The sequence below is a fragment of the Hippopotamus amphibius genome, chromosome 15 (assembly GCF_030028045.1).
Source record: "Hippopotamus amphibius kiboko isolate mHipAmp2 chromosome 15, mHipAmp2.hap2, whole genome shotgun sequence".
Taxonomy (NCBI): domain Eukaryota; kingdom Metazoa; phylum Chordata; class Mammalia; order Artiodactyla; family Hippopotamidae; genus Hippopotamus; species Hippopotamus amphibius.
In genome coordinates, this window is record NC_080200.1 from 56,281,688 (window position 1) to 56,305,104 (window position 23,417).

At 47.0% G+C, this 23,417-nt stretch overlaps 1 protein-coding gene across 2 annotated transcripts in view; it reads left to right on the forward strand.

The window, feature by feature from the left end:
* The window catches only part of MYO10 (myosin X), a 215,868-nt gene that overhangs the window by 92,896 nt on the left and 99,555 nt on the right, over positions 1-23,417 (forward strand). For both annotated transcript variants that reach the window (XM_057708750.1, XM_057708749.1), the window contains exon 4: positions 14,496-14,683. In XM_057708750.1, coding sequence (XP_057564733.1) covers positions 14,496-14,683 — 188 coding nt within the window. The remainder of the gene's footprint in view (positions 1-14,495; positions 14,684-23,417) is intronic.

Genomic DNA, 23,417 nt, shown 5'->3' on the forward strand with positions numbered 1-23,417 from the left:
CAAGCTTTTTTTCTCGTTTTCTTGATTTTTCTCCTTTTATGGATCTTCACTGTTTGTTCTAGCTCTGGAGCCCATCTAGTTGAGTATGTGTTTATTATTTTCGTACAGCTTTTAAAGGTTACTTTCCATTTATGGTTATACGAAATACCGGCTGTGTTCCCCGTGTTGTGCAGTACATCCTTGCGCCTACCTTGTACCCAGTAGTTTGTGCCTCCCCATCCCCCACCCCTATGTTCCGCTTCCCCGCCCCCCCCCCACTGGTAACCACTGGTTTGTTCTCTTTATCCGTGAGTCTGCTTCTTTTATGTTATCTCCACTAGTTTGTTGTGTTTTTTAGATTCCACGTACAAGTGGAATCAGACAGTATTTGTCTTTCTCTGTCTGACTTATTTCACTTAGCATAATGCCCTCTGCGTCCATCTATATTGCTGCAGATGGCAACATTTCATCCTCTTTTATGGCTGAGTGGGTGTGTGTGGGTGGGGGTGTATGTGTGTACACCACATCGTCTTCATCCTTGATGGACACTTCATATCTTGATGGACACTTCATATCTTGATGGACACTTAGGTTGCTTACATTTCTTGGCAATTGTAAATAATGCTGCTCTGAACATTGGGGTGCATGTATCTTTTCAAATTAGTGTTTTTGTTTTTTTGGAATATATGCCCAGGAGTGAAATTGCTGGGCCATATGGTAGTTCTGTTTTTAGGTTTTCGAGAAACCTCCATGCTGTCTTCTACAGTGGCTTTACCAGTTTACATTCCCACCAACAGTGTTTGAAGGTTCCAATGAGGGGGATGTTTGGTTTCAAGGGAACCCATCTTATTTGTGGGATTGCTGTTTTGATTGGAGACATGTCCTTGTATAAAAAGCAGTCATGCACATTTTCCCCTCAACTTTTATGAAGTGTGACTGTGCTTATATTATAAAAGCAATATCTAAAAATCACTTCTATAATAATCCCCTTTTGACATTAAAGGACATAAATTACTTTATCTGTCAGGAATGACTGACCTGCAGATTTTCTTTTCCATCGGCATGTTAGCAGATCTTTATAGTAAACTGGGCAACTGCTTATAGGTATTTATTTTTCCTGTCAAGTTCTATATTCATACAGTTTTTTTTAAACCCAGATTTTAATATTATAAAAACCCTTGATCTTTCAGTAATTTTTGTTCTTTAGAAGTTAACAATTTTAGCAGTATGGCTGCGTTTATGATGAATAGTAATACCAGCCTTTCCAATAGCTAGCAGGTGAGGAGACTCAAGGCCCTCTCAGTGTTGGGGTTCCTCTAATTTTTCCACCCTTAGACGAGGAGGGGATAATTGGGAAAGGGGAGAAATTAGACATTTGTGGGTTTGATGCAAAATTTTCCTCATTTTTTTTTTTAAAGGATGTTTAAGTAGAGACACACATGTAGAGAACAAACATATGGACACCAAGTGGGGAAAGTGGGGAGGGTTGGGGGGAATGAATTGGGAGATTGGAATACCAAATTGTACACTCTAAATACATGTAGTTTGTCTGTTAACTGTATCTCAATAGAAGTTCTTAAAAAAAGCGGGGGAGATGTTTATTTGGCTTCTTTTTATATTAGGAAAGTGTCATTTTTGGCAGATTGACCTAATGTTTGCCAAATGTCTTCAGGCAGCTCTATCTAGAGAAATTCAGTCGTGTTCCAGTCCCCTGGCTGAGCTTACGTTATGTCCTTAGCTTACAGCATTTTCCATATGTTCTTCAGAAAGGTAGCATTCATACGTTTATGTGAAAGTGGCTGTGTATTCTGTTTTGTGCATGTGCTCGCAGAACAAACGTGCATTTACTCCCCTGTTTGCATCTCAAAACCCTTCTCTTTCCCACCTATACAGATGTCCAGGGAACCACGGTCCGTGCCCATGTTTTTAGTGTTAAGTATTTGACATTGCCATGTAACTTTACTCACACAGCAGTTCTCCTGCCAAGGACTTATTTGTCTTTCTCAAGCCAAGGACAGTGCCAGGCACCTGGCAGTTGTGTGATAAATGTTTGTAAAACAAATACCATTCAGATTAGAAATAAATAGTTGCTTATAAAGGTGAAGCTAGATTTAAAATTTCTTTATTGGTACCTGTCTCTTAAAAGCGATTATTTCAGAACTGATATTCTTCTGTCTTTAGATGCGAATACTCGTTACACATTTAACAGACAAGAAGAAGTCAGTCAGTTAGGGGGAGAAAACTACCGAAGAGGCTTAAAAGGCAGAGCCCTTTAAAAGCCCCCCACCCCCCACCCCCAGGGCTTCCTAGGTGGTGCAGTGGTTGAGAATCTGCCTGCCAGTGCAGGGGACGTGGGTTCGATCCCTGCTCCAGGAAGATCCCACATGCCGCCAAACAACTAAGCCCGTGTGCCACAACTATTGAACGTGCGCTTCAGAGCTCGGAAGCCACAACTATTGAGCCTGTGTGCCGCAACTACTGAAGCTCACGTGCCTAGAGCCCATGCTCCGCAACAAGAGAAGCCACGGCAATGAGGAGCCTGCACACTACAACAAAGAGTAGCCCCTACTTGCAGCAACTAGAGAAAGCCTGCGTGTAGCAACACAGCCAACAAAAAAATAAATAAATAAATTTATATAAATAAATAAAAGCCCCCACCCCCATGATGACCTTGTAAACCTGACAGCTAAATTGCCCAGTAAACCATATGAATAGGATCTTGGTCTTTTTTCCTGGAATGAAGATCTTCTCCTTCCCCTTTGAGGGAAAACCACGAGATTTTTGTACATCTAGTTTACAGCTCAGTTCAGTTAATTATACCCTTATATGCCTTCCTTTTAGGACTTAAATAATTGTATTATCATCCATTAAGCAGCCACCTCTATTTTCATTACTGAAGCTATTTGCAGTGGATGCCGGTACCTGTCAGACTCTGCCCCATTGAGACAAAACCACCACTTGTCAGAAAAGCACAACTCTTTGCCTCTTATCCCAGGTCTGAGTGATGCTTGTCCTTATCTTTAAAAGAGGGAAAGAATGGCTTGACTGGTAACAGAGATGCTGTATTAGTTTTTCTGGGATAACAAATTGCTATAACTATGAATTTTCTTGCAGTTCTGTAGGTCAATCTGAAGGGGTTTCACCAGACTAAAATCCAGGTGTGGGCATGATGGTTTTCCTTTCTGGAGCCCCTGGGGAGGATCTCTTTCCTGCTCTTACCTGGTATTGGCAGAGTTCATTTCCTTGCGATTGTAGGACTGAGGTCCTCGTTTTCTTGCTGTCTGTCTGCTGATTCCCAGCTGGTAGAGACCCCCTTCCTTCACATTCAAGGCCAGCAACCCTGGATCTAGTCCTTCTCATGCTTCAGATCTTTTCCTCCTTTCTTCTTTTCTCTGCAGCCAAGAGGGGTTCTCAGGCTTCAGAGATTCATGTGATTAGATCGGGCTCACTGGGTAATCCCCAGTCTCAGAGCTTACGACTGCAGCCATATCTTCAGAGTCCCTTTGCCTGCAACATCATGTAGTCAGAGGTTCTGAGAATTAGGTGGACATCTTGGTGGGGCGGGGAGCAGTGCGTTTCTCTGCCTGCCATAGGTGTCCTGCTTTGAGTCCTGTTATTGAGAAGGAGCTCCTGTGTCTCTCCCCCACCACTTTGGATCTTGCATTATTTGTTGGCTTTCTGGTTTGAGCAACACAGGTTGCTGGTAAGCACACCCATCTCCAGGTAGAGGAGTCTGTTATTTTGTGTTAAGAAGGACCAGTAACTTAATAAGGGCCACCCTTATTGTCTGAGGACAGTACCAGACCCCACCATAATATTTCCTCTAGCCTTTAGCATCCTCTGTTCAAATGTGGGTAGAGAGCTACGAAGAGGTAGGGCACTCAGTAGACAATGCTGAGCCCACTTTTCTCGCCTCACCTCCTCTTGGGCCTTATAATAACCATTTAATTTTTCTGTGTCAATTTTGAAAATTTTCTTTGAAAGTTCGGATGTCATAACTCCCCTATCTGACAGGGCTGTTTTACAATAAAATGGCAAGTGAAAGCTTTAAGAACTTTGCTAACCTTTGTACTTCTCTCCGCATCTTACTCATCTAAAACCACCAGGTCTTTATTTGGAAAGTTCCTGCCTGGAACTTGGCGCTGCTCTTTCAGGGCACAGAGGCTGTGCAGACCTCCATGTCTGTAGGTCTCCATGATTCCAGCCTTGCCGTTGGTCCTGTTTGGCTCTAACACCCAGGTTAGAACAGCTCTGCTCTTTCCATAATTTCCTTGCACGAGCCGCTGCCTCATGCCCTAATGCTGGATTCCCTTCCTAGAAGTCCAGGCTCTCATGCCTGACACGCCACCTCACCAGCATTCCCCAATCTCCGGCAACCTCCCAGATGAGAACTCTGCTCAGCACGTCAGCTCCTGACCTGGGACCCCACCCCAAACTTCCACTTTGAACCTCTTGTCTGTGGGCTTCCTGGCACCTTGGAGAGGAGTGTTCCATGAGTCCCACCCTCCTGTGTCTCTCTCCGTGCCCCGAATGAGACCTGGTGAGGACAAGTACCCACTCCTGTAAGTCCCTAAAGACTCGGAGAGGAGGGGTATGTGTTGTACAGAGAGATAAGAGGTGGGGAGAGGGGACAAAAAGGTGGGTGAGAAGGCCGGAGCTGTCCGTGAAGAGCCCCGTGGAGGGGGCATCAGTAACGATATTGCAAAGGAGGGATGAGAGTTGATCAGCAGGAAAGGCTAGTGAGACATCAGCCATGACGGTGGAGAGATGCGAGTGCGTTTGGCGTGATGGCCTCACTAAACTGGGAGACGGTTCCTTTGCTCATGGGATCTGGTGTGTGTTGGGGAACGTCAGATAATTAGTAGGATACATAGACTGGGGAAACCTTTAGAAGCAGTGGTTCTCAACCAGGTGAAATGGCCCCCAGGGGATATTTGGCAGCATCTGGAGACATTTCCGGTTGCCACAGCTAGGGCTGCTGATGGTATCTAGTAGGTACAGGCCAGGGATCTGCTAAACATCCCAAGGTGCACGGGACAGCCCCACCGCAAAGAGTGATCTGGCCCAAGATGTCAGTCGTGCTGGGAAACCCTGCCTTACTTAAAGCTAGGCAGCAGCGTTTGGGCTTGGTGGTGAAGAGACAACGCTGTCCTTGTTAAAGGCTTTTGAAGAGAGAATTTCCCTGAGAAAAAATTTAGGAGGGTTGATAAGGAAGTGATGTGATACAGACTATCGAGAGTTAGATCGGCTGGGAGAATGTTGCCGTAACTCGAAGGTGTAGAGGTGAGGGTGTTGGACCAGAGTCGAGATGGTGGTGAGCGAGAGGAAATGAGATATGAGACGTGTGGGGGAGGAGGTGAAGGAGCAGGGCTCTCTGTAATGACGTCCAGCCCTGATGGCCCCGAGAACAGTGCTGCTGGCAGCTCCTCCAGAGGAGGAGAGGAGAGGAGAATGGGAGAGATGAGCTTGGTTTTGAACACCTGTTCCATCGTATTCTCTGGAGCCTGGATCGTTTCAGATTCTGTACCCAGCATCTGAACACCACATGGACCAGAGCAGCTGAGGTTTCTATTGTACTGACCGTCAGCTCCGGGTCCGCAGTGGAGGGACAGCCAAGCTGCCTCCGTGGTGTGGCAGTTTTGTTTTCTGCGCAGTGGAAGAGAAACATGTTGTCTCCATCATAGGATTTGTCCTGCTCTGGGTCAGTTGCATGGGGGGGGAGGGGGGAGGGGAGTCTCCTCTACCAGCCTCTAAGGAGTGGCTGGAAACCGCATCGGGGAGAGGCCGCAGGGACCCTCAGGGCTCGGCTGCAATTACGGGGTTGGGGATGGCTCCAGAGGAAGCCCTGCTCTGTTCCACCCACCTCGTGGGTTCATGGGTCGTTTGTTGGTCTTGCCGAACAAACAGGGCAGAGCTGAGAGTCAAACGAGCCCATTGGAAGGAGTGGGGCCGTGTCTGAAGATAAATGCTTGTGTAAGCACAGAAGATGCTTCACAGCTCATGTATTTTTAGGTGTTTCAAAAATACCCTCCTCTGGTTAGGTGGCCTTCCAGGCGGAATCTGTAAACGTGTTTGATGTTGTTCCTAAATTAGCGTTGAAGCCTGCAGAAGGTATTGGCAGGTAGCAGCCAGTTGAAGACGACGTGTGGGTTGCAAGTGAGTTCACTTGGGCTGCCTGCGGTGTAGATGCCGGACAGGGCAGGCCTCGGAATTCACGGTTGTGGGCCTGCAGATCTAAATCTGCGATTCGTTTCTTTGAGTTCGGTCTTCCCAGAGGAGACTTTGGGGTTGTTTTTCGTCCCTTTACAAAGCCAGTGTCAAGTAGCAGCGTGCCTCTCGTGGATGGCCTGAAGACTGGATGGCCAGCAGGCTTGGCGTTTGTCTCATACCGAGAACAGCTGAATACAGTGTGGTTTGTCAAGGGTTTTTTTTTTTCACATGCAATCAAGACTGGTGTTGCCAAAAGATGATTGTAACCATCTGTCTGACTGTGTATTTTTAAACTTGACCAAACATTTATGCTCTTGAGTTGCCATTTCTTCAGCGGCACATGATGGTGGCAATTAGGAACTTTGTTTTTGTTCATTTTTTTTCCCCTTTCCTGCCTCTTTTGGGTCAGATTCCTTTCAACAAGGAGGGAATATGAGTCAGAAATTCACTCAAATTAAATGGAAATGTCACTTCTAAATTTAAGCGCTTGACTTCAGTAACACCTTGAGTTATCGGTTGTGATTGAGTTTTCTTTCCGACGAACTTGAATGTTTAACAGTTTTAATTGTTTAATTGGACAAGGATGGCAAGCAGTTTCATTAGGGAGAAGGTGGGTGTAAAGCATGAGAATGCAGTTAAAACAGGAGCTTATTTGGTGGATTGGTAGTGAATTTGTGTGCCCCCGATGTATCTACATTCATTCAGCCTCACTGGTGTGCCAGGCGGTGTGTGAGGCTCCAAGGATGCAAATTTCCTCTTGCTGATGGTAATTGTTTCTTTCAAGATTGAGTAAATGAAACAGCCCACCGCTACCTCCTAGCTTATTGATGAAGGCACACGCAGCAAATCTTTGACAATAGCTCAGGGTGACGATGACTGTGATGGAAATTCTGGGAATACAAAGAATGAGTATCACAGGAAGAGGTAAGAGGGGGTCAGAAAAGGATTCCCAACTGCGGCACAAGTTGTGCCAGGCTTTGAAGGAATTCCTGGGGGTATTCAGCCAAGAGGGAGGGTGGCTCCTTCCTGGCAGATCAGCACGTGCACAGATTTGAAATAGTGTGATGCATTTGTCCAACTGCAGGACATGCAAGATGCTCCAGGAAAGGCTGCGTGCAGCTGGCTCGCAAGGTGGTCAGGGGCAGGTGAGGAAGGGCGCTGTGTGTAAGTTAGTTTGTGAAGGGTAGTAAGAGGCCAGTTCTGGGGCTTCCCTGGTGGCGCAGTGGTTAAGAACCCGCCTGCCAATGCAGGGGACATGGGTTCGAGCCCTGGTCCGGGAAGATCCCACATGCCGCGGAACAACTAAGCCCATGTGTCACAACTACTGAGCCTGTGTTCTACAGCCTGAGAGCCACAACTACTGAGCCCACATGCCACAACTCCTGAAGCCTGCGTGCCTAGAGCCCGTGCTCCGCAACAAGAGAAGCCACAGCAATGAGAAGCCCGTGCACCACAACGAAGAGTAGCCCCACTCCCCGCAACTAGAGAAAGCCCGTGCACAGCAACAAAGACCCAACACAGCCAATAAATAAATTAATTTTTTTTTTTAAAGTGAGTTCTGGGAAGCTCACTCTGGGTGCAGGTGATGGATGAATCCAGCAGATGTGTCCGGTCTAGGAGGAGAAGTGACCAGCAAACCAGATGGGAAATGATGGGGTTCCAAACCAGTCCTGGGGGTGCTGGAGTATGAAACATACTAAGAGGTAGAATCTAGGCGTTCGATGGGGTTTGGGGCGCAGTAGGCTGAATTTGTGCAGGATGACTCCTAGATTTCTGGAGCAACCACTTGGGTAGACCACGGTGCCATTTGTCAGGATGTGACAGTGTGAGAAGCAGCAGATGTTTGGGGGAGCTCAGCCTTGTCCATGTTGAGGGTGGACGTAGGGGCATCCACGTGGAGATGCCCAGCGGGCCGTCGAGTGTACAGATCTCGACTGAAGCTGCATTCAAGATAGAGCTTTGAGGAAGTAAGTCGTGGCCATGTTTAGCTGAGATGATCCAGAGAGAAGGAAAGAGGAGAATGGTGGGTGGGAGTAAATCTGGCTAGTGGTTCCCACTTCTCAACAAGGCCTTCCCTTTAGGAGAGTCATGGCACTGACTTGAACCAGTTTCCCTAGTGCATTTCAGGTTATTTGCTGCATCCAGGTTTTCAGGACCACATGATGAAAAGCCACTGTAGTTTCATTTTCATGAACAGGAACAATAACACATACCGGTGATTTATGTGATACTTTCAGACAGTAACTGGGTGGGGTAATAACAGAGCCTGGAGGGGTTCAGCAGTGTGCCGGGGAAGGTAGGTCCAGAGTGAGGACTTTGAGGTCTTCTGACTTGACCAAACCTTGCTGTCTCCATCATTTCTCCCTGTGTTGGAATAGTGACTTCCCAGCAGTAACGTGGACCCTCTGTATCTACCAGCAGAGTGCACCTGAGGCCACTGGGTCACTTTTAGTGTTCTTAGTTATACTTGATTTTTTTGGTGGGGGACTAGATATAGGTATTACGCCCTCATGCCTTTCGAGAGCCTTGAATTGGTAGATTCTGCACTGAAGCAATGCAGCGCGTTTCTCCCAACGTCTTATAGCAAGAGGCACTGCAGCCCTTCCAGATTATTAACATGGGCGAGGAAGAGTATTTTTTTGGTGAGTTATGTGGAACTTTTCTGACTAGAAAAAAAGTTTTTATGTGCTTCAAAATAGAATATACTTTCTATTTCCGAAAAGCCATTAGAATGACCAGACAATTTACTCTCGTGGAATTTGGAATCCAGTATGAGGAAAGCAGCACCTGGCCCGCCCAGTGCCTGAGAGTCGCATGTATCCAGAGTCCCAAAGTGCATGGTGTTATCATGGCCGTGTTTGGAGAAGTGACAATAAATACCTTTTTATGGAGTGACCAGTGGTACAAGCAGGGAACACACTGTTGTCTCACAGCTCCTAGGATTTCTTACTACATGGTATCTTTGTGTCACTTACTTTACAACTAGGCTCTTCTCCTACCCCCTCCATTCCCAGTCTCTGTATTTACTTACATCACGTGTTGAACTTGCCTTGCTATTCAGCAAGTCTCTTATCCGTGCAGCCTTTGTTTTAATGGCAAATAATCCATGCAAAGTGCTATCTTCAAGGTATTGGGAGAAAAGATAGAGGTATTTTTGCTGATGGACCTCCCACCCTTTCACCTAATTGGAATAAACCATTAGGAACTGGGACTATTGCTGCCATATTGTTTCACACATTCCTTTTAGGGAGGTTCAGAAGTACCATTTGGTACCAGCATGGGCACAAAGAATGAAAACTCAATTGCATAAGTAGCTGAAGCAGCCCCCACTTCTGCAACCGTTAGGAGAATAATCCATTAGGACTTGGGTGTTCGGTCACCTTTTCGGAGCTGCTCAAACTCTCTTCTCGAATATTCCTGTGGGTCGACCCTGAAGATTGTGGGAGCTATTTGGGGAGTTTTATGCAGGAGGTTGTTTTTTTTTTCCCCTATAAATATTTTTTTTCATCTTTTTTGGAATATAATTGCTTTACAATGTTGAGTTAGTTTCTGCTGTACAACAGTCAGCTGTGTTTATACATATATCCCCATATCCCCTCCCTCTTGAGCCTCCCTCCCACCCTCCCTGTCCCACCCCTGTAGGTCATCACCAAACATCGAGTTGATCGCCCTGTGCTATGCAGCAGCTTCCCACTAGCTATCTGTTTTACGTTTGGTAGTATATATATGTCAGTGCTACTCTCTCACTTCGTCCCGGCTTCCCCTTCCCGCTCTGTGCCCTCAAGTCTGTTCTCTACGTCTGCGTCTCTATACCTCCCCTGCCACTAGGTTCATCACGTGTGGGGCCGGGACAGAACATGCAAGACTGAGTGGGAGATCAGTGAGGAGGGAGGCTTTCGGGGACGTCTGAGCAAGGGAGGCCAGGGCAGTGGAGGTGGAGAAAAAGGGGGTCAATTCTAGAGTTAACTGGAAGTGGGGGGTAGAGCACATGGAGACGGGCCTCTGGCGACGCGGCTGGACAGTCTGGGACGGTTCCCGTCCTATAGGCGGATGAGTGGGGAAGGGGGTCACCGCGGACCCGAGGGGGCGCCCCGTGACCAGGATCCTGCCCTCAGCTCACTCCACTGTCAGAGGAGGCAGAACCATGGCCTCTGTGCTGCCCGCGGTCAAGGTTATGTTGGAGCAAATGAGGGCGTGTGACCATGTGTCTGGGTAGGTCAGATAGGTCAGATTGCCCTCTGTGTCCCCCTGTTCTGAAATGTCAGTAAGGTTGTTTTGGAAACATGTAGACTTAATGGTCATTTGAGATCTGGTGACAGGCCTTTTAAGAAATGACTCAGGTCATTAGTGACAGGGTGAAACAGTAAAACGTGTGCATTCATGTTTTAAGAGCCTCATTTACCTCTGGAACTAAGTGGAGGTACTTATAGTAGGAGGTATTTTTAACTCTAAAGGAGGCAAGGTTTCCTATAATCTTAAAAAATAACCATTAAAAAATTGAGTTCTTTCTCCATGCCGGCCAAACATACATTTTACGTATTCTTTACATTTTTTTTTTTAAAGGAGGGATTTCAGATTATCGAGTTGGGGCTCAAATTCAGTTTGGTTTTTTGCCACCCCTGTTGGTGCGTGGGTGGTTGAATGTACTGTCAGCCACAACGTCTTATAAGACGGTGACTCAACAGTGGAGCCATCTTTAGATGTGTTGGAACTGTTTTTGAGCCAGAGATAGTAGCTGGGCATCAGCTCACCGGCCAGCTCGGATGGTGCCGCGGTGCTCAGGCTCAGTGGGAGATGAGCTAGTTAATCATGGTGTGTTCGTGAGTGCACCAGGTGTGACCACCAGCAGAATAGTTGCCACTCTAGGGGCTGCCTCAGTGCTGACCGTCTGCTGATCAGAGAGCCTGGCTTCCTTATTCTGGAATGTCGGGGGATGGGGTGGGAGGCACCTGTGAGTCCTCTGTAACACCGCAGGCTACATTGTCCTTCTGAAGGCTACTTCACTGGGCCACGTGTAACGTGAATTACTCAAAAGCGAAACCAGGCATAAGACCATTTTGGATGTTCTGTCTTCACCTTCGCTACCCAGCTTAATGTCTTTGGGTCTCCTGCCCCCATACGAAGTCCACGTCTTCCACGCTGGCAGGGTGAGTGATACCTTAAGCGCTGCTGGGAAACTGGGGCCCCAGCCAGGAAGGAGTAGCATACCTATGAGGTTTTGACCCAATTAATCACTTCCAAAGGAAAGCTTTTTTGTGAGTAAATCAGTGCTTTTTGAAAAAGTCTCATCTCAGAATTTTACAACCACTATACAAATAAGTTATGAACAGGGAGTGCAAAAATTTTCATGATTGTTTTAAAAAAGCATGTTTATGATGGGTTACTATTCTAATATCAATTAAATTTAAGAGTCAAGTTGACGCCCTGACCGTGGCTTTTCTCTTACTTGTAGCTGAGAAAGGGGTTTGGCAGCACACTGACCTGTCTGCATGAAGAGGGACGGCACTGACTGTGTTGAGTTCTGCTCAAGGAGGAAAAATGAACGTTTCACAGAAAAATGAACAGTTTTGATATTTCACAGAATAAAAATAATAGTAACGCATACAACTACCAGAAGGGTAGAAACAGACCTGACATTTTAGAGCAACAAGAGGAAGCTGCCAGACACCCAGAGCCTCAAGCATCACCTACCTGCCTGCCTCACCTGTGCAAACAGTTGACATAAAAGAAGCCGCCAGCACGTGTGGCCAAGGCGTGGCTGGAGGGTGTCTGGCCTCCTCCAGGGAACCATGTAATTCTCCACTCTCCTTTAGAAGTAAGACCCTTTCCTTCCCCAGAGGAAAAAGCAGCTTCCCCCTTTCTTTCTGGCCACATCCTCCCCATGGTACTGTGTTGGGGGAAGAGGGGTCTCTTTAGAGAGTGGAGCTTTCCAAAGACCTGAACACTCACTCATGAACGTGCCAGTCTTTTAATTTTTTTAAAATTGAAGTGAAAGTTGCATAACAGAAAACTAACCACTTTAAATTCAGTGGCATTTGGTACATTCATTGTTGTACAACCAGCACTGCTGTCTAGTTCCAAAATGTTCTCATCACCCAAATGGAAACGTTGTACCTGCAAAGCAGCCACCCCCACCCCAGTCCTGCCTCCCCCCCCCCATTCTCTCCTCTGCCCGCGGCAACTACCACCAAGCTTTCCGTCTCTATGGATTTACCTGCTCTGAACATGTGAGCCTTTGTGTCTGGCTTCTTTCATTTAGTGCCATGTTTTCAAGGTTCGTCTACATTGTAGCCTGTATCAGTACTTCGTTCCTCTGCACGGCTGAATAATATTCCAGTGTGTGGATGTATTGCATCTTGTTGATGGTGGGCATTGGGGTCGTGTCCACCTTTGGGCTCTTGTGAGAGATGCTGCTGTGTGTTTGTTGGAGTACCTGTTTTGAATTCTTTGGGGTACATACCTAGGAGTAGAATTGTTGGGTCGTGTACTAATAGCTCTTTAACCTTTTTAACCTTGTTTTGGTTCAAACTGTTTCCAAAACATGTTATAGACCTCCTTACATTTGCAAACAGACAGGACACACAATACTTTACTTGATGTTCCTGGCAGTCACTGTGAATGTAAATGATTACAAACTGGTCTAATGTGGTACAGATGCACTCAGGATGTTTGGACTTTCGGTCCAGTATTTCTTGCTTTTCTGGTCCTCTGCTATCTCCCCCACCCCGTCCCCCCCAGTAAATATGAAGAGAAGGCTCTGGAATTAGGTTGCCTGCATTCACATCTCACCTCTACCACTACTGGCTCTGTGACCGAATGCAAAATTTTATCTCTCTGCCTCAATTTCCTCATCTGAAAAGTAGGTGCAATAACACTGTGAATCTTCTAGGGTTATTGTGAGTGTTGAAAGGGTCAGGCCTTGTGCCTTAGTGTGCTTGGGTTGCCATGACAACAGACCCCTCACTAGCTGGCTTAAACAACATTTATTTTCTCATAGTTCCTGAGGCTCAAAGTTTGAGATCAAGGTGTCGGCAGGGTTGGTTTCTCCTGAGGGCTCCTTCCTTGGTTTGTAGATGGCCACCTTCTTGCTGAGTCCTCACGTGGTCTGTCTGTACACACACATCCCCACTGTTTCTTTGTGTATCCAAACTCCCTTTTCATGTAAGGACAGGATTAGGGCACTCCCTAACAGCCTCATTTTAATTTAATCATCTCTCTAAAGGCCCTGTCTACAGACATAGTTGCATTTGGAGATTCTAGGGTTTAGGGCATCAATGCAAGAACTGGGGGAGGTGGCATAGTCAGCCCATAGCCCTCCATCAAGCCCAGGGTGCGGTGCGCACACCACAGAAGCGGTCAGGCGGGTGGTGGTGGCTGCAGGACCCCACCCCCTCCGCCCTTCTCATCTGCTGCTCCCCTTGTGTCTAAGCCTGGCAACCAGACAACCAGAATTCATTAGCCTTTCTTGAAGAAGGACACGTGATTAGTCTCTGTCCATAAGGAGGAGGCATGAGGCATGTGCTTTAATAACTCTGTAGCTCCAGGTTTGCTGCTCTGAAGGTTTTGCTTAATTTCTGGCCTGACTTTGGTTCTAGAAAGGGTAAGATTGCCAGTCAGCTATTTTCCAGATAAGTTACATGGCATTTCATGAGGTGTTGGAGATGACTGAAAGAATACCTGGTGCTTTCAAAATGGTCTTGTTACTTTTTAAACGTTAAAGACGTAACATTTACCATATGGGCTATTTTTAAGTGTACACATCAGTGCACTAAATACATTTGCGATGTTGTGTGACCGTAGGTACCATCTACCTCCAGAACTTTCTCACCATCCCAAACAGAAACCCTGCACCCGTTAAGCAGTAACTCCATCCACCACCCCGCCTGGTTTCTCTTATTTCTTTGATCCTGGGTTTCCTAACAGCCACCTGAAGAGACACGGGGTTGGGGGAGGTCACCCAGGAATAGGGATTTAGGCCTTGCTGTGTCCCCATCCTCTTTCTCTTGTTTACCTTTCGCTGCAGTGCTCTTTGAAATGGCTTCATTCCTTTGCATGAGATTTTTCCCCGAAGGTAAAGGGAAAATATGTGAGTGGGGGTCAGGAGTCCCTGGTCCCCTTAACACACCCTCAGTGGATTCTGTTACAGCTCAGGCAGTGGCTGCAACGACAGAGAGCATCTCCTCCCCTCCAGGCGTGAAGCCGCTTCTGTCTCCGCCGCAGGGTGGGTGGGGGTGAGAACTGTGCCCGGATACCGCCCCCCCCCCGGCCCCGAGGGCCGCCTGTAACCCCACCCCCTGTCCTCGCAGACCTACATCGGCTCCATCATTGCCTCCGTGAACCCCTACAAGACGATCGCTGGCCTGTACTCTCGGGACGCGGTGGAGCGCTACAGCCGGAGCCACCTGGGTGAGCTGCCCCCCCACGTCTTCGCCGTTGCCAACGAGTGCTACCGCTGCCTGTGGAAGCGCCACGACAACCAGTGTGTCCTCATCAGGTAACCAGCCGGCGCCACACCCCCCAAACACAGAGCCCGCTGTTAGCACGTCCACCCCCAGACTTCTCGGATGCAGTTTTCTGTTTTGAATAGTCTGACGACTGCAGCTTCCAAAAGACACGAGGAGCTCAGTCGAAAAGCAAGAGGTACCATGTTTGCTGGCTCTTGTCCTCAGAATGATTTCTCCATTGCACGTCTTGGTTTTATTTATCTTAGTTATTCTTTGGTTTATTCCAGGGGTCAGGTGTGGTCCTTCTGTTGACTTACGGAAATATTGCCTAGTTCTTCCAAATTTAAAATGTTTTACATAGTCGAGAGCACATGTCAGAATGCTTGTCTGGCCGAGCAAGATTTTGGTTTTTGCTAGTATGATAAGATTACCCTAGAATATCCCAAATTTAAGAATTTTTAATTATTTTAATTGGACATTCTTAAACTTGACTTTTGCATTAGCCACAGAGTGGGACTTACTATGTTATGTGTTGAGGGAATGATAGAAAGGTGTGCTTATTTCAGTTAATTTGGGAGGGTTGGGGTGGGGCGGGAGGCTGAGGGAAAAGGGTCTTGACATCTGTTTTAGCTGAGTGTTACTCATTTATTAAAATAAACTACCAGATGCCCCACTCTCAAAACACTTATTACTAGCAACTACCTAAAAAAATTGAGTGTATTACTTGAAACATATTTTCTTTATTTATTCATTTATTTATTGAAGCACAGTCAATTTACAGTGTACCCAATCGCCGCTGTACAGCAGTGTGCCTCAGTTATACACATATATACATTCATTTTTCATCTTCTTTTCCATGTGGTTTATCACAGGATACTGAGTTGTTCCCTGTGCTCTACATTAGGAAAAAGATATTTAATTTGTATTGAGTAATTCAAATTGCCCTTATCACAATTTGACATCCTAGTGGCTCCTGTTATTTATATTGGAGTTGTGTTCTAGTGGTGATCGGAACACGCCTGGAAGAGATCCAGGGCAGACGTGCCGAGGGCCATGGGATGTCCTAGCACTTCCTTCACGTGTCCTTCCGGGCACTCGTTCAGGGAGCGTGGCTGTTACTGAGACCCAACAGTGTTGCTAAAAGTGCTGATGGGGCTAGAAAGGCATCGAAAACAGATGTCAAAGTCTTCTTTCTCAACTTGCAGTGAAATTATTATTACTTTCAAGGGGAAAGGAAAAGGGTGTTTGGATTTGGGGAGGACGACACGTACGAAGACCCCCCTTTCTGCCTCTGGATTTGGAAGTAAGGCACGGGAGACAGATGCAGAGACGTCTATGAGCTTTAGACTCCAGCCAATCAACTTGCTCACGTTGCAGCCGCAAATTACAGACAGACTGACCCACCTGGTCGGGGGTGCAGGGCGGTAACTGGTGGCTTTGATCACTGTCGAAACCACTTTTCAGATGGTGAGGAGCTGACCAGCCCTTCCTCCCAGTTCACTTGTTAGAGAAACCACTCCCGCCCTTTTGGGGTGGGGGTCGGGGGCAGACATGCCCGAGGAGACGCCTCCCTGCAACTCCAGGAGAGAGAACGGGGGACACTTGGGAGGTGCTCACACTGTCCCATGTGGTATCTCGCTGCAGATGGGTAAGAAATAACGGCCAGCATTTCCGATGGGCTTGGACGCCGTGCTGAGAACTTTCCAGGCATCAGCTCATTGCTTTGACCTGGGTGCTCTGTCCTGATACCGACAGGTGCCACCCGCACACCTCCTTTCAGGGATTGTGTTCTTCTTATTGGCAGTATTTACTCATTACTCTTGTTGGGGGGCCCTTCACTTGTAATAAGAGTTATAAGAATGTGGAGGACAGAAGAGCGCATTTCTCGTTCATTCCTGTTTTCTCTCCCTGCCTCCCACTGTCAGCTACTTTCTTTAAGGGAAGGGGAGCACCTGGGCAGATGTATTCTCTCCTCTTCATTACCTTATAAGCTCATGCACTGGGTTCTAGAAACAACTCGGGTAGAGGGACTGTCCATTTATCCTGTTAAGTAAATACGAATCGTAACTTGCAGTTAATCAGAAATGAAGCTAACGCTTAGTGTAAAAACAGAGCCTTGAAGAGTCACCTTCCCAACTAATTAACTTGCCTTATGACTAGAAGCCCTGTGGACTCTCCTCACTAAAGTTCAGGAGTTAGAATTTAAGCTTCCGATTTCAGCATACAGAATATAATTTGGTAAGATGAACAGAAGGAGAGTTTAATCTGTTTTAAGAGAGTTTAATCTGGTTTCCACCCTCAGGTACCTAAATATTTGCTGTCGATAATTACCTGTGTTTATTACTTTCAGTGGAAAAAATGAGCGTGACGCGTGTATCACTTGCGAGACAGAGCAGTTGGGAAGTGAAAACTCAGATGAGATCACTGTGCATATGTATGTGTGTGTAATAAAACGGAAGGGGGCTGGCATGTTCCTGCCAAAGACTGTGGTATTTAAAAATAAGGTGGGGGTAGCTGGGAGGGAGAGGGGAGAGGAGACCCCAAACAGAAAGCTTTCATTGTGTAACGCTGACGTGAAAAGAGTAACTGTATTTATCTAAAGTAACTCAGGAAACGGCATCTTTAAGAATAGATTTCTCATTAAAATGTGTTTTGGTTTTTAATAGACCTCTCCAGCAGTTTTTTTAGTGGGGCTCAGGGCTGTGGGAATTAAGAGAAAATTGAGTGTAAAAATAGAAATTGTAGGGTACCCTAGCCCTGTTTAGATTTCCTCAGGCCTGATCTGCCCCCTGGTGGCTACCACGTGTTATTACTTTCAAAACTTTCATGCTAATTACCTATGAAACCAGAAAATTAAGCCTATTTGGAATTAGGCAGGGACTTCGTATATTAATTTTTCTCTCACTTTATGAGTCCCATCACTGCTAGTCTGTAGGATTCTAGTCCAAGCCTTTCTTGGTTGTCTCACTTTCAAGAGTTTATCTCTCTTAAGCTCTAGTTTTGTTTTACCTGCTTCTGTACGTTTAAGCCAACACTTACGCTATTATAGTTTCTAAAATACAAATATATGTTTCAAACTCCCATGAGCTTTTTTTTAAAATCTAACTGACAAGGTCAGCATTTGATCTGCGTTGACCTAGTACATTTTAAGTTAACTTCAGGTTGGGGCGGGCAGAGTGCAGTCTATTTTGTTTAGTCTGTTACGGTCTTTTCAGTTATATATGACCTTTTAATGTCGTGTCTGCAGGGCCTGTGGTTAATTCACCTGCGCAGCTCATGGCCCAGGACAGTGTCTGATAGAAGGGCCAGCATGCAACAGCTGTCAGTCAAAGGATGGGTGGGTGGAGCAGCTGTGGGTTTAGGACCTCTGCTTGCTTTGCAAAAGTTTTGGTTTTCCAAAATTGGAGTGATTTTTTTCCCCTTAACTATGTCTTTTATATTCTGGAATAACAATTGGGTGTTTGGTCTTCTTCTTTTCTAGTAGTATATTTAGAAATGATTGAATTGGAATAGTGAACAGAACTTGCATCCTGGATTAGAAAGGTACCAGTCAGAATAAGGCATGGGGCATGTCTCATGTTCGTATCATATGGCAGTTGACCTTGTTAGGCTTTGGAGATTGAAAAAAAAAAAAAAAGACCCAGTCACTGTCCTTTAGGAACTTCTGCTCTGATGGGAAGAAACTGATGTAAAGAAGTACTTTCCATACAGCCTGCCTGATGCTGTAGTAGAAATGTGTACATGTTTGCTCAGAGAAGCTGGCAGTAGATGCTCAAGAAGGAATCGTGAAAACACATGACAGAGAAAGTGACACGCGATTGTGGGTCAGAGGGTATGTGGGAGTACGGCAGGCACAGAGGGGAGGAAGGACACGGAAGCATTTGCAAAATCACGTGGAAGAGCCAAGGATCATTAGCAAATGGAAGGTGTGCCCGTAAGGCATGGGATTCGCTAAAGACTTGAGGAAACTGGGGTTGGAAAGGCAAAGAAAGGGAACTGCCGTTCACTGAGAAAGACAAGAAGCGTTTTCTGTGGGGAAGCTGAGGCTCAGAGCCGTTGAGTGACCTGCCAAGGAGATTTCAGTGTGAGCAGCAGACACAGGGCATGGACTTCTGTCTCCCTGTGTTAGTTTCAGAACAGAGTCCCACTCTCTGGTGCAGGGTGTCACCTTAAGGGCTTTGTCCTGCTTGCTCAGACCTGTGGACTGAATCCTCTAGGCGGTAGAGAAGTTTCTAAAGTCTTCTAGCAGGCAACGGAGGGATCGGTGTCTATTTTGAGAAAATCACTAAATCAGGGCAATTTGATTCACAGGATGTTGAATGTCACGTGTCAGCAGAGGTATCCTGTGAAGGGCCAGAGAGGACATACCTGTTTTCCTCTCTGTGGGCGGGCGAGGTCGTCTCCGTTACAGCTGCCCAGCTCTACCCTTGGAGTGCAGAAGGGCTCGTAGACAGAGCGCATGTGACCTGCCAGGCTGTGTTCCAATAAAACTTTATTTATAACAACAGGCAGAAGGGCCACCTTGGGGGCCACAGTTGGCCTACACGTGCACTGGAGGGGAGACTAGCCTGTGGGGTGGATAAAGGTCCCTGTTGCCGTCAGAGGCCCTTTCCTTCAGGTGTGTTTTGATCCCTTCTCCCAGCTTTCCTGGGCACTTTGCTCCATTCTTGAGCCTCCCTGCCCCTGATTCTTAGACCTCTTTTTTTCCTACTAAATTGGCATTATCATTCAAAAACATCTATTATGTTCCATCTTTGGAAAAAAGGAAGGAAAAAGAAAAGACGCATCCCTGTCTGCACACCCCCTTCTCCACACGGCCCCTCCCTCCACGAGCTGCTCCATCATTCTGCTTTCTCCCCCTTTCTCTGGGCTCCTCTGTCATCTTCTGCATCCTTATCTTCTGACCAGCCTGCCTGTCCTTCTCTGCGTCTGCGTGACTCCCCAGACTTCAGTGCCTCCCCTGCTGAATTCTCCTCTGAGTTCCAGACGTGTGTCCAGGCCCCCGAGGCATCGTCACGGAGGTGTCTGATGGGCATCTCGGGTGGCTCCTCCTCACTCCATCCTAAGTTTCTCCCAGAAGCATGTTCCTCCTCTCCTGCTTCTCATTCCCAGCACGTGGAGTCTCCATCCTACCAGGTCCCAAGCCTGAGATCAGGAAGTCATTCTTGGATCTAGAAGTCACCACCTCCCCCCCCAACAATGGAGGTCAAATAACATACGGTAAACTGTACTGATCTCATATATACAATTCTGTGAGTATTAATAAACATGAACTGCTGTGTTGCCAGCGCCCAGATCGCCACACCGGCTGACAAGCTCCCTGGGCTCTCCCGAGTCATTCCGCCACCTCCCTGTCGCTTACCAACCACCCAGACCAGCGTGTCAGCCGTCCCCTCCTGCCTCCCTCCACGGTCTGTCCGGGGGCCACTGGCTTCTCCTCTGCTGCCCCTCCCTCTTAATCTCTGCCCTCACTCCCCTCCTTCCTCTCATCTCCCTGGATCCCTCCTCCTCACTCCATACTCCACACCGGGTGATTCTTTAAAACCTTGAACCTGGCCATGACATCCTCCTGCTTCGAAACTGTCTTGAGACTTTGCATTCTGCCTGTGAAAAATTCTCAACACTTTTACTATGCCCTGCAAGGCTGCATATCAGGGCCATGGTTATTTTTCTTTCCCTTTTTCATTTCTGCTGTTTATAAAGGTGGTTTTTTTTTTTTTTTTTTTTTAACGGTATCAACCCGTGTTGGTTCATCCGGGTGAACATGTTTTCTCTGAAGCCCGTGTTTGTGTTTGTGGTCACGCTGGCGCCAAGGGTTAGGACTGTAATTGCCACGGGCTGATGAGAAAAATGCAGGACTGGAGATGTCAGTGACGTGTCCGCTGTAAGTGAAGGTGAATGAACGTCGTGGTTGCTGGACGAGTGGCTATTTTATCGAGGCTGGAGTAAAGGCACGAGGTGGAATAGGTGACCCCTCACAGCGCCTGTGGTGGAAGAGGCTGCCAGGCTCATGAGGGAAGCTGCGGGCAGTCCCAGCACAAGGAGCCTTCAGGTTTTGTATTTTTTTTTTAATTTTGTAAATTTTTTGTCAGTTATCTATTTTATACATGTTAGCGTATATGTGTCAACCCCGATCTCCCAATTCATCCCCCCACCCCTCGCTTTCCCTCCTTGGTGTCCATATGTTTGTTCTCTACATCTGTGTCTCTATTTCAGAGCACTTCCGGGTGAGCAGAACAACATGAACCAGGGGGTTAAGTTAGCCTTGTTAATTTTGATTTTATTGGTGTTATATATTTTGTTTGTTTTTAATTCTAAGATTTGTTTTGGCTTCATGGTTCTGTGGTATGATAAGCAAAGGAGTAGAGACCTAGTTATTATATCATGATAGTGCTGTGATATATATGCTGTATATCACATAGCATGTATAATCATGTTCACCAAGCAATTAACTCAGCTCTGTCACTGTCCACCCGGAGACAGCATCAGATCCCACAGGTTAAGAGCTCAGTCCTACAAGGCTGCCACCCCTCCATTTCAGATGCCAGTCACGCTGTCACCTTTGCTTCTGACTGGCCAGCTCTAGGTTGGAGCTTCCAACGACCGCCTTCGTGGGTTCGATTAATTTGCTAGAGCACCGCACAGAACTCAGACGTTTTACTTACTGCATCACTGGTGTATTATAAAAGGATGTAACTAGGGAACCGCCAGATGGAAGAGATGCACGGCAGGGTGTGGGAAAGGCGGAGCCGCTCTCCACCTCCCCATGAGCACCAACCCAGAAGCTCTCTGAACCCCTTCCTTTTGGGTTTTATGGAGGCTTCGTTACACAGGCATGATTGATTGGTTAAATCATTGACCACTGGCAATGAAACTCAATCTCCAGCCTCTCCCCCACTCCCCTATTGAAAAGAACCAGTTCCATACTTGACTGGAAAACAGTGGCCTCTCAGTGGAAACCCAGCCCCTTCCCTTCCCGACTGGCTGTGCAGGCTGCTCTCCCTGCCCCCAAGGCCCCAAGCCCTTTCTTCAAGCAGGGTCTCCCTCCCCTTCGCTCCCCATCCTTCAGTTTTCACCCAGTTAACTCCTGTGCGTGTCTCTGCATTTCAATCTAAATGTCATTTTCCCAGAAAGGCCTTCCCTGAACCTTTCCCCTCCATCTAAATTATGACTCCTCCCACCCCCTGGGATTTATACATGACAGCATTAACCATAATTTGTGACTGTTTGATATCTCCTACTGCTGCTGCTGCCGGATCATAAATACTGTCTGTGGCCATTTGTCTCAGGACTGTTTCCCCAGCCCTTAGTGCAGCCTGACACGTAGTAGGCGCGTGGATACTTAGGGAAGGAAGGAAGATCTGCAGAGATGTTCTCTCTCCATTGCTTCAAAGATCACGGTTTTTTGGGTTCCCTGGTGGTGCAGTGGTTAAGAATCTGCCTGCCAGGGTTCGAGCCCTGGGCTGGGAAGATCCCACATGCTGCAGAGCCACTACGTCTGTGTGCCGCAACTACTGAGCCTGTGCTGTAGAGCCACAGCTACTGAGCCTGGGCACCTAGAGCCCATGCTCTACAACAAGAGAAGCCACCGCAGTGAGAAGCCCACGCACCGCAACAGAGAGTAGACCCCGCTCTCTGCAACTAGAGAAAGCCCGTGCGCAGCAACAAAGACCCGACGCAGCCAATAAATAAACATATATATATATATATATAAGTTAAAAACAAACAACAAAGATCACGTTTTTTGACCCTCAGCAGATGTTTTCATGGAGAATGTTAAAGTGACAGGCTAGGGTGGGGAGGGGAGGAGGAGGAAGAGGGTTAGATACAAGTGAGTCCTGTTACCTTGGTGTTAATGTGGGGACATCTGCCATATTTCTGGGTTTTAACAATTTGTGAGTTTTCTTTGCCTTGTTCATGCCACACTTCCACGACCCCATCTATATTGTCACCTTTTTAATCTCCTGGTGCCGTCCTATCTGAATGATGTGAAACTGCTTTCAAGAGTAGTAGTTCCCTGGCTTCATAGCAGAAGCATCTGGAAAGTTTTGAAAAATACCGATGACTGAGTTCTACCCTTACAGGTTCAGATTAGGGACACAGCAGGTAATCCTCACGTCCAGCCAAGTTTGAGAACTACATTTTTGTTTCAAGTTTTACTTAGGTATCAAAAAAGAACTTAAAGAAGATGCTTGAAGAAAATTTGCAACAAGAGAGAAATGTGGGCTGAAGCGTGAGGTAGGTCAGTGTCCATGCCTGCTGAAAGCCGATGTGGGTCTTGGGTTTTCTTCTCCTGGACGCGTCTTTGCTGCCCAATTCGTTCAGCCTCTTTCTCCATGACTGTATTATTACCTCGCTCGCCGGGGTAGGCTAATTGCTGCGCTAATTGCTGTAACAGCCCCCAGATCTCAGGGGCATGACACAGGAGTGGCTTATTTCTTGCTGTTTCACAGCCCCACGTGAGAAGGTGAGAGACTTGACTTTATTCCACATGTCACTTTGTTTTGGAGACATGCCAGCCTGAGGGCACCCAGATGGCAGGCCCAGAAGGTGGGAAGCCCAGAGGACCATGAGGGCATTTAGACACCTGACTTGGAAGAGCGAATAACCTCTGGCTGAGTTCAGCTGCCGTCTTGTTCAGTTGGCCACGTTCGGTCCCGGTTACGGATCTCTGTCCTTCCTACAAAGGTGGTTGAGATGCCATCCACCTCTGTGTGCTGGAGGATACAGGGGTTTGGGGACCATGTAAAACATTATTTCTGCCTCACACGTTGTAACTAGAGA